The 17,629-nt window shown below is 38.4% G+C and overlaps 1 protein-coding gene and 2 long non-coding RNA genes across 3 annotated transcripts in view; 2 read left to right on the top strand and 1 right to left on the bottom strand.

Annotated features, from left to right (window-relative positions):
- LOC144334643 (uncharacterized) overlaps positions 1-7,661 on the bottom strand; it is a 190,992-nt gene extending 183,331 nt beyond the window's left edge. The window contains exon 1 of the long non-coding RNA XR_013404753.1: positions 7,553-7,661. This is a non-coding gene — a long non-coding RNA (uncharacterized LOC144334643). The remainder of the gene's footprint in view (positions 1-7,552) is intronic.
- Positions 1-17,629, top strand: part of LOC697274 (phospholipid-transporting ATPase FetA) — a 110,628-nt gene that overhangs the window by 8,539 nt on the left and 84,460 nt on the right. The window contains exon 2 of the mRNA XM_077965866.1: positions 2,412-2,492. Coding sequence (XP_077821992.1) covers positions 2,483-2,492 — 10 coding nt within the window. The 5' untranslated portion in view covers positions 2,412-2,482. The remainder of the gene's footprint in view (positions 1-2,411; positions 2,493-17,629) is intronic.
- Positions 10,526-15,316, top strand: LOC144334662 (uncharacterized). Its single transcript, XR_013404773.1, has 2 exons — positions 10,526-10,799; positions 13,681-15,316. It is a non-coding gene; the product is annotated as an uncharacterized LOC144334662 (long non-coding RNA).

Genomic DNA, 17,629 nt, shown 5'->3' with positions numbered 1-17,629 from the left:
TAGGATATACACCTAAAAATGGACATGGTAAGATAGGGAGTACATGCTTGATCAACCTTTTAGATAAGGCCAAATTGTTTTCTAAAGTGGTTGTCCAACTTTTAATACCACCACCAATATATAGATGTTCTAGTGGTTCAATTTTTTCTGTAACACAATAGTATTAGACTTTAAATTGTTTTACTAATATGATGGGTATGTATGTTAAAATATTTAACCATTGCTATTTATTGATTGACTACTTTGTGCCAAGCACTGTGGCAGGCAATTTCATCCATTAATTAATTTCTCTCACAACTCTTCTATCTTAGCCCCATAATGAAGACTAATGCTATATACTTCATTCTAAATACATGAGTACCCCTAAACCTCTTTCTGACAAATTTATTAACTGGCCTTTCTTTACCCTGTATCTAAGTTATTTACTTTTAAAAATTTATTTTAGAAGAAATCTGAGACAGAAAGTTGTTAATAATTTGTCCCAAGTCACATTGTTGTTAATTAGTAGCAGACTTTCAACTAAAACCCAATTTTCTGGCTCCTAGTCCACTTTTTATAATTTAACTTTTTAGAACAATTTGTGAATCAAGCAGCCCTCTGAACTAGAATAGGTTCAAAGAGACCCTCTAATCTGTTTTTTGCTGCATCTCTTCCCTTCTTCCTTCTACACCTCAGTTCTTCCTCCTTTCCTTTCACATTCTTCCATGCTTTCTCTGAGTTTAACAGCTTAAATATACTTTCCAGTTGGCTGCCATGTGACATGATGTGTGTGCAGAAAACGTCACAAGATTGATAAGCACCTGGTTCCAACTGGAACAGTCATTACTCAGGCCCCTAGTTGGCTGGTATATGCCTTATACCCATTTCACATTTCAAGGGTGCTGCTTATAGGGATTTGGCCAGACTACCCTCTCAAAGCTGTTAGTGGCCCTGAAGGGGTGGGAGAGCCTCCAGAACTTCAGGCCATCCCATCCTTGGCTTTCCTTTTTCAGCAGTGGTAGGAACCCCAGCTCTGGGAGTACAGGCAACTGGGAGTAGGTCTGGGTGCCCAGAAAATGGTGATATTGGAACTGCTAACATTGTTTAGGAGAACACAGATTCTGTGGATAGAAGAGACAGACCTGAAGTGGGGGTACAAAATTTGTAGCCCACAAACTCACAAGTAAATTTTGTTTGGCCTGCACAGCATTTAATTTTCTTTAAAAAAAATCTGGATACTTTTATAGGAAGCATTTGTTTACCAATTTGTCACAATGCCCAGTACTTCATTTCCTGTAGTTTTATATCTAACTGCTGTTAACTTTCTAGCTTCTAAAGGTTTAGGATGCAACTCTGCCTAGATTCCTGAAATTCGAATTGTATTCATAATGAGGTCACTTGAGACTCACTGAGGGCAGAACTAGAAGATGTATTATCTTTCCAAAGTGATCACAATTGTCAAGGTTATTTTTTTTCCTAGCTGTTGAATATATCATGGCTGGGAACACCATTTTACTTCGACTTTACACCTCTCTCAAGATTATGACTTTCCCCCCTATGTTGGGATGTCTGGGATAATTGAGGTGAAAATACCTATAAAGTTTTCTAGTCTTGACTCATCTGTACTTTAGGGGACCTGAAATAAATTGATTAAAATACATATACTTTATTGGCCTTTTCTGAGTTGGGTTAAGAATGGAGAGAAAAACAGGAGGCAAAGAAGGATATGTCTGTATAGCAAATCATGGAGTTTCATAAAGTATAATTTTTCCAAGTATTAAAAAATTTGACTTTTATATAAATACGAAATGAATAGGTCTCAAATATTTTATTTAATTTATTAATTAATGAGGTAACCAGTAAGATATTAAGATAAGTTCAAATGAAAAATTAAGAGCTAAGTATTTATAGGCAATTTAATAAAGGAATGTTAAAATATGATTTCTGAATTATATACAAAACTAATTAATGTCCTAAAGTGCAATAAGTCATAAACTTTGGAGTCATCTTTTCCACCAGACATAAAACATTCTTATCACTACTAGATAAAAATCTGTAAGTTAACCTCTGCCCTAACCAGTTATAAAATAGTCTAGTCAATAGAAAACTAATCAAAGATATAAACCCAAAACTGTACTAAAAGATCACCCAATAATTTCTTTCACCTGTTTCTAGGTTTCAGATGATTTTTCTGACAACCGTAGTCATCAGTTTCAACTCGGTTGTCAGGAAATGAAATCTGTTTCCCAAGCTTTGAAACTATAACTTTATGATGAAGATAAATAAAGTGAATTCCAAATTACCATATGTGTCTTAGAGATAGATCATTTTGGACTTCAGGGATCAAGTTCCAAGTTTCTTAAGAATGTGTTTGAATGACACGGTATCAGCATGAGAAATTCTCATATTCTGAATCTTTATTTCCTTTATAGAAATTCCATGGAATTATAGTTGGTCTACTCTGCAATGTCTCTATTTGAAAGCCAAAGTGAGGACAGACAAGATGAACATAGGTAAACTCAGGAAAATGTATCTGAGTATGTCATTGTCATTACCTTTGAAGAGTGTGTGTGTGTGTGTGTGTGTGTGTGTGCGCGTGTATGTGTGTGTACATGCACATATGACAGATCAACCTGCCAATTAGATTGTTAACCTACCAAACAACTGATCAGGAAAGGAAATATATTTTTCAAAAGTAAATACTTTGTACTTACAAGTATAAGCTCCACTGTTTTATCATGTGAAAATCCTAATTTGAGTACTCTCTTAACTTTTATATTTGGAAATTCACCAGTACAGCTTGTGTACCTTTCCTTCTCTCCCCCATTCTTCATAACTGCCTCCTGCTAAAAAGAGGTGATCAGTGTGAAAAAAGGCTGTTGAGGCAGATAAGGTCCTCCTTTACAACCTTTTTGTGGACAGAACAAATGGATCTGTCTCTGTAAGGGAGGATTTCCATACCACTTCTGTGCTTTCGTTTGGTGAATCAAGATCCTAAAGGGAGGCCAAGTGTAGTGTCTCACACCTATGATCCCAGCACTGTGGGAGTCCAAGGCCAGCAGATCACTTGAGGCCAGGAGTTCAAGACCAGCTTGGCCAACATGGCAAAACCTGTCTCTACTAAAAATAAAATAAATAAATAAATAAATTAGCCAGGCATGGTGGCGCATGCCTGTAGTCCCAGCTACTTGGGAGGTTGAGGGACAAGAATCATGTGAGCCTGGGAGGTGGTGGTTGCAGTGAGCCAAGATTGTGCTATTGCAGTCCAACCTGGGTGACAGAGGGAAACTCTATCTTAAAAAAAAAAAAAAAAAAAAAAATCCTAAAGGGGGCAGGAGTAATCACACTCCAGCCATCTTCCATTCTGAAAGAATGGAACTGCCTGTTTTGTAAGAACAACAACAACAAATTATTTCTAACATGAAATTTTGAAAAAGAAAGATTTAGATTTAGGCTTCCTTTTGAGGAATGGAGAAGGTGCAGAATGAAATCAGTTCACTGATTAAAGGTCACAGTGTACTTTCTTTCTTTCTTTTTTTTTTTTTTTTTCCTTAAGACAGAGTCTTGTTCTGTTGCCCAGGCTGGAGTACAGTGGCGTGATCTCGGCTCACTGCAAGCTCCACCTCCTGGGTTCACACCATTCTCCTGCCTCAGCCTCCCGAGTAGCTGGGACTACAGGTGCCCACCACGCCCAGCTAATTTTTTGTATTTTTTTTTAGTAGAGACGGGGTTTCATAAAAATGTTAGCCAGGCTGGTCTCGATCTGACCTCATGATCTGCCCGCCTCGGCCTCCCAAAGTGCTGAGATTACAGGTGAGTGTACTTTCTTTACTTGCTGTCATTGGGCAATTGTACAGTTTCTTCATGGAAGAAACCCATGTCAAGGACATTGGCCCTAGTTCCAGAAGGAGAAAGTCAGGAAGCTTCCATCCAAAGGAGAACCAGGGAGTCCTCTGCTACCCTCAGGAGAGCTAAAGGGCTGAAGAACCCAAAAGATAATCAACTGCTCTGCATATTCTTATGAACAGAAAATATGGAGAGCAGAATACTTTAGGGAGTGGTAAGTTCCAGGCAAATGAAAAATGTAATAATCATCAATAAAGACTAATCAATTCATTCGACAAATATTTATTGATTACTAAATAAGTGCCAGCCACTGTGCTAGGTATGGCAATACAATGGCAACAAAACTAGACAGAATGGAAACTTATTAATTACTTAACAGCATATTTAATAGCACCAATAAATATCAAATATCTGCCATAAATGCAGTGAAATAAATACCATATGGGAAGCACAGTAGTCAAGAGCATGAATTCTGGAGTCATACTGTCTAGGTCTGAATCCTAGCTCCACCACTTACCACATTATCTTGGGCAAATCTCTTAATTTCTCTGTGCTACAGTTCCTCTTCTGTAAAATGGGGATAATAATATAAGTCCTACCACATAAGGTTGCTGTAAGGATTAAATTAGGTAATATATATAAAGCATTTAGGACAGTATCTGCCACATGATAAACACTGGTAAATGTGTAAAAACTAATCTATAAGAGCTTGACACTTTCAATCAGAAAGATAATTAAGAACATTTATAAATGTGTGTTATTTCAAAAGCCAAACATTTTACCAAGGAAAAAGAATTGAAACCAGTTTTCCTGTTATAAATCACTATAGGTAGGCTAGGACTACATATTGCAGATAGAGTTACTGCTTCTGTCATTTTGAGCAGTAAGCAATTAATACTGGTTTACCCAAGATTTTGGCCTATTGCCCTGAATTTACAAAACAACAGTGCTAAACCCAATAATTTGGCAGGTAACACTATTTTGAATATTCAGAATCTTCAGGCCTATTCTGGTTGGAAATTTTACGGTACATAAATACTGGCCAGTTCTAACATCTTGCTTGTCTACCCTCTCCTTTCTGTTTTCTTTTCTTTTTTTTTTTTTTTTTGTTTTTTGAGACAGTCTAGCTCTGTTGCCTAAGCTGGAGTGGAGTGGCACGATCTCAGCTCACTGCAACCTCCGCCTCCCGGTTCAAGTGATTCTTATGCCTCAGCCTCCCAAGTAGCTGGGATTACAGGCACACACCACCATGCCCAGCATTTTTGTGTTTTTAGTAGAGACGGGGTTTCACCATATTGGCCAGGCCGGTCTTGAACTCCTGACCTCAAATGGTCCACTTGCCTTGGCCTCCCAAAGTTCTGGGATTACAAGCATGAGCCACCATGCCGGGCCTCTCCTTTCTATTTTCTATCACTTCTTAGTTCAGCCTTTCATCATTTTAAGTGTTGACTATTACAGCCATCTTTTAAGTGGTCTTTCTGTCTGCACTCTGTTATCATTATCCTAATGTTAAAGTCCTGACTTGAAGTTCTTGTTTTCTGCCTCCTTCAGATTTTCATACTTACTGTACTATCATAGAACTTGTCTAGTCTCAATGCCAAACCTTTCATTAAGTCCTTTTTCCTGCTTACAAAACTGTCCCCTGCATCTCTACCTAATTAACCTGTGTTCATCTCTTGAGTTTAGTGCAAGTCCTTCTCCATGAAGCCCTTTCCAACAATTCTGCCCTGCCCCCCTTTATCTCTCCTTCCTGAATTCCTGTAATGTTTGGGTTCTACAGTTTTTGTTTGTTTGAGACAGAGTTTCTCTTTGTCACCCAGACTAGAGTGAAGTGGTATGCTGGCTCATTGCAACTTGAGGCTCATTGCTTGAGCCTCCTGGGCTCAAGTGATCCTCCCACCTTAGCCTCCCAAGTAGCTGGGGCTAAAGGCACATGCAACCACACCCAGCTAATTTTTGTACTTTTTCTGGACTTGACATATAAATAGAATCATATAAAATGTGGCCTTTTGTTACTGGCTTCCTTCACTTATGTTTTCAAGGTCCATCCTTATTGTAGCATGTATCCTTTTTATGGCAGAATACTATTCCAGTGTTTGGATATACCACAATTTGTTTATCTCTTCATCAGGTGATAGGCATTTGAATTGTTTCCATTTTTTGGGTATTATGAATAATGTTGTGGTAAACATATGTGTACAAGTTTTTGTGTGGACATATAATTTTAATTATCTTGGGTCTCTGCCATTCATTTAACATCTTATGTATACCCTGCCTTGACATGCTTTTCTGTTTTACATCTGTATTGTGTGATTCCGCTAGATTGTCTGCCTAGCATAGTGCCTACAGAGTTCTCTCTGTCCTAGAGAGTTTGCAAGACTGTCCCATTATTGTATTTCTCCTTTCCCTTTCCTTTACCTTCCACACACTCCTGCAAATACCATCTTCACCACCAACACCACAAAACAACAATAAAAAGTATCAACAATTATTGAGAGGTAACTAAATAATACTAGGTAGTAATTCAAAAGATTGGAGTAAATCTATATGTATTGACATGGGAAGATGACCAATACATAGTGTAAAAAGAAAAAGGTAACTTGCAGAGCAATACATTTAGTAGGATCTCATTAAAAATATATATAGAGAGAGAGATGTGTGTATATACATAAATATTTGTATATAAAATCCTTGAAATGGAAGGGACCCAAAGGATATACACCAATCTATTTAGAGTGGTTTCCTTAGGAAAAGAAGGAGTGGAAGGCACAGGAAAGGAAACTTTAAATTTTTTCTGTATATATTTTTGCTTTTGAATCTTTTACAGTGAAAATGTATTTTTATATTACTTTGGGTAATTCTTAAAATTAATAAAAAGAAAAAAGTATAATCACAAATGGAAAATAACTAAGAGAAACTAAAAAGAAAGGACAGAAAAGGAAAAAAAGAAAAAGAACTCCAGGAAGGAAGAGGGCATAGATATTGTGGCATGTAGAGAGGAAAGTTAATCGGAATCTTAGTAACAGAATGCTTTACAAAAGAGCATTTAAATAAGCACAAAAGTAGACATTTAGGTTGCACAACTCTGTGAACATACTAAAAACCACTAATTTTTACACTTTCAATAGGTGAATTGTATGGTTTATAAATTTTATCTCATAAAGTTGCTTAGAAAAGACAGATCAAAAGTTCCCAGTGGCCGGGTGCGGTGGCTCACACCTGTAATCCCAGCACTTTGGGAAGACAAGGTGGGTAGATCACTTGAGGTCAGGAGTTCATGACCAGACTAGCCAACATGGTGAAACCCTGTCTCTAGTAAAAATACAAAAATTAGCCAGGCGTGGTGGCAGGCGCTTGTAATCCCAGCTTCTTGGGAGGCTGAGGCAGGAGAATCACTTGAACCCAGGAGGCAGAGGTTGCAGTGAGCTGTGATCATGTCACTGCATAAACAAATAACTTTTTAGTATGTGTGTCCCATCTGGTATTTGGAATATACTTATCTTGTATCTGAATGTTTTATTTGCTAAATCTGGCAGCCCTAAACAGAAGGGGTTAAGGTTTGAATCTTTTAGATTTAAATTGCTTTTTTAGCATCACCAAGGCATTTTGTTTCTGATGGCTTTTCATATAACTCCCAAACCTTTGTCTTCTATCCCAGGAAAGGTTTTATGATTGAGAAGCACTGAAAGTAATGTCTAGCAGTTCAATCAAACAAGACTGACTTTACCTTTACTGCATTGAGGAGAAATCATTGGTCCCAGATTCCAAATGTGGTCAGAGTAGAAAAGCACAACTCCCAATTTCCATCCGCCTGGATGTTCCTGTCAGCTTCTGCCCTACAGAAAGGGAGAAGCCAAAGGTCTGTAAGGGGAGTAGGGAATAAGGCCTTTGGTTTTTGAGCATGTCCTAAATTGTGCCAGCCAAACCAGCCTTCTATGGACCCTAGTTAATAAATTGGAAATTTTTTTTGCTTTTATGGTTATTTTGATTTTCTTTAGGCTCTGATCTTTTGAACAATTTTAGACTTGTTTTTGCTTAACTCAGAAGAATTAATGAAGCTGTAGGGGATGGTCAGACTTAGAGGTGCAGGAGATCAGTAGCAGCTCAGGAGCTGGACTTTTCATGACACTCCAGACTTGAGTGAACTTCCTCTCAAAGCTCTTCTTAACACTGCACTCTGCACACCCTCTTCAGCCATGCTGAATATCCTCTGATTTGCTGACCTTTGCATAGAAGTATCAACAAACCATTAGCCTTAGCTGAGGCTCCTCTTTGAGTCCAGCTGTTTTGTGATTATATAGATCTTCCCATAAGAAGGAGGTGATTGTCCTCTATTGGAGGAATTTGGACAGCAATCTGACCCCAATTTAGCAGAACATGTGTCTAAGCATTTTTCACTTGTGTGCTTGTTCATTCAATAAATCTTTATTAAATCCAGAGCCTAATGCTGAGCCAAGCAGTAGGCTACAGAAATTTAAAGAAAAGAAAAAATATGGTCTGTACATTTTTTTTAAAAAATTGACTTGAAATTGTATATATTTATTGTGTACAACATGATGTTTTGAAATATATGCATACCTTCTACAATGGTTATATTAAGCTAATTAACATATGCAGTACCTCACATAGTATCTCTGCAGGGAAGGCTTATGACCTGGGGCAATTTTTAGTTCTGAGCACGATGGCCTGGACCTTAGCTTGCTGCTGCTAGTGGATTACTAGGAGTGTCAGATCTGTTTTGTCATGTTAATGGGAGCTGGGTGGGCCTTACTGCCACCTGCTACTCCTCACTCCTTGTGCAAACTCTTCTGTACAGTAGAAACAGCTATGCTTCTCCTTGGAATAATATCCCAGTGGCCCGAGAGCTGCCCCTCGAGCTCCACAGGGGCTGCTGTTTGCCCTACATGTGGAGAGCCAGAGCACAGACCTGCCTTATTCAGCCTCCACCTGGCTTTGCCCCTCCACCCGCCCTGGTAGCTTAACACAAAGGACAGAAACTTTTGGGAGCTTTATGGCCCTACCCATTGCCTGAGAAACCAGAATACCCTCCCTTGAGAATATAAGGCAAGCACAAATCCCACCACTGCTACCACAGCTGGTGCTCTTTTCCAAGTGCCACCTCGTGGCTAGAGGCCAACATAGTCCATTACAGCACCTCCAGGTAGAATAACACTGTACCCAGGAAGGAGGAAACTTGTGCCTGATCTCAGCTATCACCATTGTCTGCACCACCCTGGCCGACCAGGAGGTCCTGAGTCTGTTTATGTGACCAGGTCATTACTTACTACCACTGGCATTTGAGAAAACCAACACACTAAGGCTATCTATAACCAAGGACTCTCATAGAGTCTATGTCACTTCCCTGCAACGCCCATCAGAGCCAGTGCTAGTACCTGCTTCTGGGAAACTTGAGGACAGGTCACATAACTAGATCCCTTGCAGACATTCCCTAGTACCTGCCTGGAGTGTGGCAGCCCCGCTAGGTGGCTAGATCCAGAAGAGCAACAGAATTCACAGTAGTCTGGCTCTCAGGGACTCCTACTTCTAGGGGAAAGGGGAGTATACTACGTCAAGGGAATATCCCATGGGACAAAAGACTCTGGATGGCAGGCCCTGAGTCCCAGATATTTCTGCTGGTGGAAGTTTCTTTCAGCAGAGGCACAGTTGCAGTCCTGGGCTTAGCAGGGAAAGTCTGCAGCTCTCCTCCAACATCCAGGCACCAAGCCTGCTGCTGGTGAAGAGTCTGAGAGAAGGGAACTTCTTTTCCCCCTCATCCACCATTGCAGACGCAGCTGGGGCTTCTCCCATGGGAGCTTGGTGTGAGTGCATCTATGCATAGCCTTTCTGGAACACTTCAGGGTGACTGTATCTCCATAGGAGGAGCACTCTCCAGGTTCAGGCTTGCACAAGAGGTAGAGTCACGATTCTTTCTTACTTGGAACATCAACATTCCTGCAGATGAAAAAAGGTACCTTTCTGATCTGAACAGCTAGAACATGGTCAGGATTGTGTCTGGGAGGTAGATAGCTTTCCTGCTGGCCTGGCAGGGGAGCTGAGGTGGCTCCCACCCTTCCCCCTGATAAAACCTCAGTGTTTCTCAGTGAGAGCTCCCCCAGCCACCTCTGACAAAGTTAGGACCTCTGCCCACCATTGGGTACTGCATTTACCCACCTGCTTCAGCCACAACTGGTTTCTACACAGGGATACCTCCTCTGCTGGCCCGAAGCCCAGCCTGTTCAACCCAGTAAATAAAATACTAGGGAAAAATAAGTAAACAAAAAGGTGTATACCACAGGGGAATGAAATAAGCAAGTTTCAAAAAGACTCTGCCGTTCCAACCCCGTGTGAGACAGTAAACTTGCTCATACACCGTGCACATTGTTACTACAAACTAGCATCTGAGAAGGCCATCATACAAAGACTCCCGATAACCAAGGAGCTTACATAGAATCTTCACCCCTGAAAGCACCAAGAGCCAAATTAGACTACAGTAAACATTAAAGTCAGATCCTTAAGGGGGTAAAAAGAAATTTTTTAAAAACACAATAAAATAAAAATAAATTCTATAGTAACTAGAAGAAATGGTCTACCCAAAAGAGAAGGAACCAGAAAAATAATTCTGGTAATATGGCAAAACAGGGTTCTGTAGCACCCCCGAAAGATTAGCTTTCCAGCGATGGATCCAAACAAAGGTGAAATCATTTTTTTTTTTTTTTTTTTTTTTGTGATGAGATCTCCCTCTGTCACCCAAGCTAGAGTGCAGTGGCACGATCCTGGCTCACTGCAACCTCCACCTCCTGGGTTCAAGCGATTCTTCTGCCTCAGCCTCCCCAAGTAGCTGGGACTACAGGTGTGTGCCACCATGCCCAGCTATTTTTTGTGTGTATTTTTAGTAGAGATGAGGTTTCACCATGTTGGCCAGACTGATCTCGAACTCTTGACCTCAGGTGATCCACCCACCTCGGCCTCCCAAAGTGCTGGGATTACAGGCATGAGCCACCACACCCAGCCAAAATGAAATCTTTGAAATACCAGATAAAGAATTCAAATGGTTGATTATTAAGCTTTGGTTATTTTCTTGAGTTCAAGGAGATACCAGAGAAAGGTGAAAGCCAACACAAAGAAATTTAAAAAAAAAAAAAAAATTCAGAATATGAATGAAAATTTTTCTAAAGAGATAGAGATCTTGAAGAATAGCTAATCAGAACTTTCAGAAATGAAAGACATATTTAGGGAATTACAAAATGCAGTGGAAAGATTTAAAAATAGACTAGAACAACTAGAAGAAAGAATTTCAGAGCTTGAAGACAAGGCTTTCAAATTAACCCAATCAGAAAAAAAAAAAGAATAAAAATAAATGAACAAAGTCTCCAAAAATATGGAATTACGTAAAATGGCCAAACCTAAGAATAATTGATGTTCCTGAAGGAGAAGAAAAAGTAAAAAGTTTGGAAAACTTATTTGAAGGAATAAATGAGGAAAACTTCTCTGACCTTGCTAGAGATTTAGATATCCAAATACAGGAAGCATAAAAAAATACTGGGAGATTTCTTGCAAAAAGACATCACCAAGCATATAGTAATCAGGCTATCTAAAGTCAATGTGAAGGAAAGAATTCTAAGAGCAGTGAGACAAAACCATCAGTTAACCTGTAAAGGAAAACCCATCAGACTAACAGAAGACTTCTCAGCAGAAACCTTATAAGCCAGAAGGGATTAGGGTCCTATCTTTAGCCTCCTTAAACAGAATAACTGTCAGCCAAGGATTTTGTATCTAGCAAAATTAAGTTTCATAAATGAAGGAAAAATAAAGTCATTTTCAGACAAATGCTGAGGGAATTTGTCACTACCATACCAATCCTACAAGAAATGCTAAAAGAAGTTCTAAATCTTGAAACAAAGCTCGATAGGCAGCAAAATAGAACCTCTTGAAAGCATAAAACTCACAAGGCCTATGAAACAATAACACAATGAAAAATACAAAGTATCTAGGTAACAACATGATAGATGGAACAGTACCTCACATCTCAATATTAATGTTAACTATAAATTGCTTAAATGCTCCACTTAAATGATACAGATTGGCAGAATGGATTTAAAAAATCACAAACCAAATATCTACTGTCTGCAAGAGATTCACCTAACATGTAAGGATTTATATAAACTCAAGGTAAAGGGGTAGAAAAAGATACTCCATGCAAATGGAAACCAAAAGCAAGCAGGAGTGGCTATTCTTATCTAAAATAAAATAGACCTTAAAGCAACAACAGTGAAAAAAAGACAAGGTCATTATACAATGATATAAGGCTCAATTACAAGAAGGTATTACAATCCTAAATTTATATGCACCTAACACTGGAGCTCCCAGATTCATAAAACAGTTACCACTAGACTTACTAAATGAGATGGATAGCAACATCATAATAGTGGGGAACTTCAGTATTCCACTGACAGTACTAGAGAGGTCATCAAGACAAAGTCAACAACAACAACAACAAAATGGACTTTAAATGGCACTCTGGAACAAATGGACCTAACAGATATTTATAAAACGTTCTACCCAAGATATGCACAATATGCATTCTTCTCATCAATATATTTAACATTCTCCAAGATAGACCATATGATAGGCCACAAAACAAGTCTTAATAAATTTATAAACATCAAAATTAGATCAAGTATTTTCTCAGACCACAGTGGAATAAAAGTAGAAATTAACTGCAAAAGAAATGCTCAAAACTATACAAATACATGGAAATTAAACAATCTCCTCCTGAATTGTTTTTGGGTTAACAATGAACTCAAGATGGAAATTTAAAAATTCTTTTAAATGAATGACAATAGTGACACAGATCATTAAAACCTCTGAGATACGGCAAAAAAAGTGCTAATGGGAAAGTTTATAGTGCTAAATACCTGCATCAAAAAGTTGGAAAGATCACAAGTTGACAATCTAATATCACACCTCAGGGAACTGGAGAAACAAGAACAAACTAAACCCAAAGCTAGCATAAGAAAAGAAATAATAAAGATCAGAGCAGAACTCAATGAAATTGAAACAAAAAAATGCAAAAGATAAATGAAACAAAAAGCTGGTTCTCTGAAAAGATAAACAAAATTGATAGACTATTAGCTATATCAACCAAGAAAAGAGAGAAAATTCAAATAAATTCAATTAGAAATAAAACTGGAGATATTACAGTTGACACCACAGAAATATAAAAGATCATTTGAGACTACCAACAACACCTCTATGCACACAAACTAGAAAATCTAGAGGAAATGGATAAATTCCTGGAAACATACAGCTCTCCTAGATTAAGTCAGGAGGAAATAGGTCCCCTGAACAGACTAATAACAAGCAGTGAGATTGAATGGGTAATTTAAAAAAATTGCTAGCAATAAAAAAACCCAGGGCCAGATGGATTCTAATGTGAAATTCTACCAGACATTAAGAGAAGAATTGGTACCAATTCTACTGAAATATTTCAAAAGACTGAGAAAGAGGTAATCCTCCCTAAAACATTCTATGAAGCCAGTATCACCCTGAAACCAAAACCAGGAAAGGACATTTAAAAAAGAAAAACAAAACTACAGACCAATATCCCTGATAAACATAGATGCAAAAATCCTCAACAAAATACTAGCTAACCAAATCGAACAGCACATCAGAAAGATCAAGTGGGCTGATCAAACCTGCCATAATCAAGTGGGTTTCATCCCAGGGATTCAGGGATGGTTTAACATATGGAAGTCAATAATTGTGACACATCACGTGAACAGAATTAAAAACATATGATTGGCCGGGCACAGTGGCTCACTCCTGTAATATAGCACTTTGGGAGGCTGAGGCTAGTGGATCACAAGGTCAGGAGTTCAAGGCTAGCCTGACCAACATTGTGAAATCCTGTCTCTACTAAAAATACAAAAATTAGCCAGGCATGGTGGCATGCATCTGTAGTCCCAGCTACTCAGAAGGCTGAGGCAGGAGAATCACTTGAACCTGGGAGACGGAGGTTGTGGTGAGCCACGATCGTGCCACTGCACTCCAGCCTGGGCAACAGAGCAAGACTCCGTCTCAAAAAAAAAAGAAAAAAAAAAGTATGATCATCTCAATAGATGCAGAAAAAGCATTTGATAAAATCCAGCATCGCTTTGTGATAAAGACTGTCAATAAACTAGGTATAGAAGGGGACTTGCCTCAAAATAATAAAACCTATATATAACAAACCCACAGTCAACATCCTGCTGAATGGGAAAAGTTGAAAGTATTCCCCCTGAGAACTCGAACAAGACAAGGATGCCCACTTTCACCATTTCTATTCAACGTAGTCCATTAGGAAGTCCTAGCCAGAGCAATCAGGCAAGAGAAAGAAATAACGGGCATCTCAGTTGGAAAGAGGAAATCAAACTGTCTCTGTTCACTGGAGATATGGTCATATACCTAAAAGACCCTAAAGACTGCTCCAGAAGACTCCTAGATTTAATAAGCAAATTTTGAAAAGTCTCAAGTTACAAAATCAATGTACACAAATCAGTAGCACTACTATACACCAACAAACACCAAGCTAAGACTCACATCGGGAACACTCAATCTCTTTTAAAACAGCTGCAAAAAATATAAAATACCTAGGAATATATTTAACTAAGGAGGTGAACGATCTCTACAAGGAGAACTATAAAACAATGCTGAAAGAAATTATAGATGATAGAAACAAATGGAAACACATCCCATGCTCATGGATTAGAAGAATCAATACTGTGAAAATGACCACAGTGCCCAAAGCAATCTACAGATTCAATGCAAGTCCTATCAAAATGCCAGCATAATTTTTCACAAAATTAGGAAAAACAATTCTACATATGGAACCAAAAAAGACTCTGAATAGCCAAAGCAGTCCATAAGTAAAAAGAACAAACCTGGAGGCATCACATTACCAGACTTCAAATTATCCTACAAGGCTATAGTTACCAAAACAGCATAGTACTGGTATAAAAGTAGAAACACAGACCAATGGAATGCAATAGAGAACACAGAAATAAAGCCAAGTACTTACAACCAACGGATCTTTGACAAAGCATACAAAAACATGAACTGTGGAAAGGACACCCTATTTAATAAATGGTGCTGGGAAAACTGGTTAGCCACGTGTAGAAGAGTGAAGCTAGATCCCAATCTCTCACCATATACAAAAGTCAACTCAAAATGGATCAAGACTTAAATCCAACACCTGAAACCATAAAAATTCTAGAAGATAACCTTGGAAAAACTCTCTTGAACATTGGCCTTGGCAAAGAATTCATGACTAAAACCCCAGAAGCTAATGCAACAAAAACAAATAAATGAGACCTAATTAAACTAAAAAGCTTATGCACAGCAAAAGAAATAATCATCAGAGTAAACAGATAACCTACAGAATGGGGGAAAATATTTGTAAACCCTGCATCCATCAAAGGACCAATATCCAGAATCTACAAGAAACTCAAACAAATCAGCAAGAAAAAAACTAATAATCCCATCAAAAAGTGAGCCAATGACATGAATAGACATTTCTAAAAAGAAGAGATACAAATGTCCAACAAACATGAAAAAAATGCTCAGCATTATTAATCATCAGGGAAATGCAAATTAAAACTGCAATGATATACCACCCTGCTCCTACAAGAATAGCCAAAAAACACTAGATATTGGTATGGATATGGTGAAAAGAGAAGGACGTGGTTGTAAGTATTTTTCTAATACACTGCTGGTGGGAATGTAAATTAGTACAATCTCTATGGAAAACAGTATGGAAATTCCTTAAAGAACTAAAAATAGATCTTCTGTTTGATTCAGCAGTCCTACTGCCGGATATCTACTCAAAAGAAAAGAAATAATTATGTGAAAAAGACACATGCACACATGTTTATTGAAGCACAGGTCACAGTTGCAAAGGTACAGAACCAACCTAAGTACGCACCAACTAATGAGTGGATAAAGAAAATGTTGTATATATACACCATGGAATACTACTCAGCCATAAAAAGGAATGAAATAATGTCTTTTGCAGTAACGTGGGTGGAGCTGGAGGACATTATTCTAAGTGAAGTAACTCAGGAATGGAAGACTAGCTACTGTATGTTCTCACTTATAAGTGAGAGCTAAGCTAGGTGTACACAAAGGCATACAAAGTGGTAAAATGGACTTTGGAGACTCAGAAGGGGGAGGGTGCAAATGGAGTTAGGGATAAAAAACTACATATTGAGTACGGTGTACATTGCTTGGGTGATGGGTGCACCAAAATCTCAGAATTCACCACTGTATAATGCATCCATGTAGCCAAAATCACTTGTACCTCAAAAGCTACTGAAATATTTTAATGGTTTTTTAATTAACACGAAATTATATATATTTATTGTGTACAACATGTTTTGAAATGCACACACACACACAAAACCCCTTCCAGAATGGTTAAATCAAGCTAATTAACATATATATTACCTCACATAGTTGTCATTTTTATGGTGAGAGCGCTTAAAATCTACTCTTGAATTTTTCAAGAATACAATGTATTGTTATTTATTATAGTCACCATGTTGTACAATAGATCTCTGGAACTTATTCTTCCTATCTAACTGAAATTTGTAACCTTTGATCAACATTTCCCAAACTTCTCCCTCATCAGCCTCCCAGGCCCTGGTAACCACCATGCTATCCAGCCATAAAAAAGAGATAAATCCAGTCATTTTGCAACAACATGGATGAATCTGGAGAACATTATGTTAAGTGAATAAACCAGACACAGAAAGACAAATACTGCATGATCTGACTCATATGTGGCATCTAAAAAAGCTGATCTCATGACCTGTACCTATAAGGAGATCTTTGTTTAGTGGGAGAATGCTGGTATTGTAAGTAAGTGTGATAAGTAAGTTAAATATAAACCATGGGATGTAGCTGTGGGTAGACTGAACCAGAAACATGCAATGAAATGGTGGTGAGAAAGCAAATTAGTTACTGCCCTTTCTGCAGGGCCGTGGATACTGGCCTTTTCTGTGATGATTCTCTGCTACATCACTTAGCTATTCTTCTTACCATACATTTTTTTTAAGAGATGGTGTCTTGCTATGTTGCCCAGACTGGTCTTGAACTCCTGGGCTCAAGCAATCCTCCCCCTTCAGCCTCCCAAAATGCTGGGATTACAGGTGTAAGCCACCATGCCCAGTCATTTTACTATTCCTTACATGGAAATATCTGGTGGTTATGCTCCAGTTTTCTCAGAAATGAAGTCTGGAGAGATGAAAAATAAATTTTCATGTATATTCAAGACTTTAAGCCATATGGTTAGCTAAAATCTTCTGATAGCTGTAATGTTTTAGATTGTTATTTGACTACCATAGGATGAATTGTGATCATTTGGAATCTGTCTGAGAAATTCCAGTATTCTTAATGCAAACTGACTCTGTATTAGTTCATTCTCAAGCTGCTATAAGGAAATATCCAAGACTGGGTAATTTATAAAGAAAAGAGGTTTAATTGACTCACAGTTTGCACATGACTGGGAAGGCCTCAGGAAACTTACAATCATGGCAGAAGGCACTTCTTGCAGGGCAGCAGGAGAGAGAATGAGTGCAAGCAGGGGAAATGCCAGAGACTTTTAAAACCATCAGGTCTCATGAGACTCATTCACTATCATGAGAACAGCATGAGGGAAACGACACCTGTGATCCGATTACCTCCACGTGGTCCCACCCTTGACACGTGGGGATTATGGGATTACAATTTAAGATGAGATTTTGGCTGGGATCACAGCCAAATCATAACT

Source organism: Macaca mulatta, chromosome 15 (assembly GCF_049350105.2).
Source record: "Macaca mulatta isolate MMU2019108-1 chromosome 15, T2T-MMU8v2.0, whole genome shotgun sequence".
Classification (NCBI taxonomy): domain Eukaryota; kingdom Metazoa; phylum Chordata; class Mammalia; order Primates; family Cercopithecidae; genus Macaca; species Macaca mulatta.
Note: the sequence above shows the minus strand (reverse complement) of the source record. Positions and strands in the feature narration are given on the sequence as shown.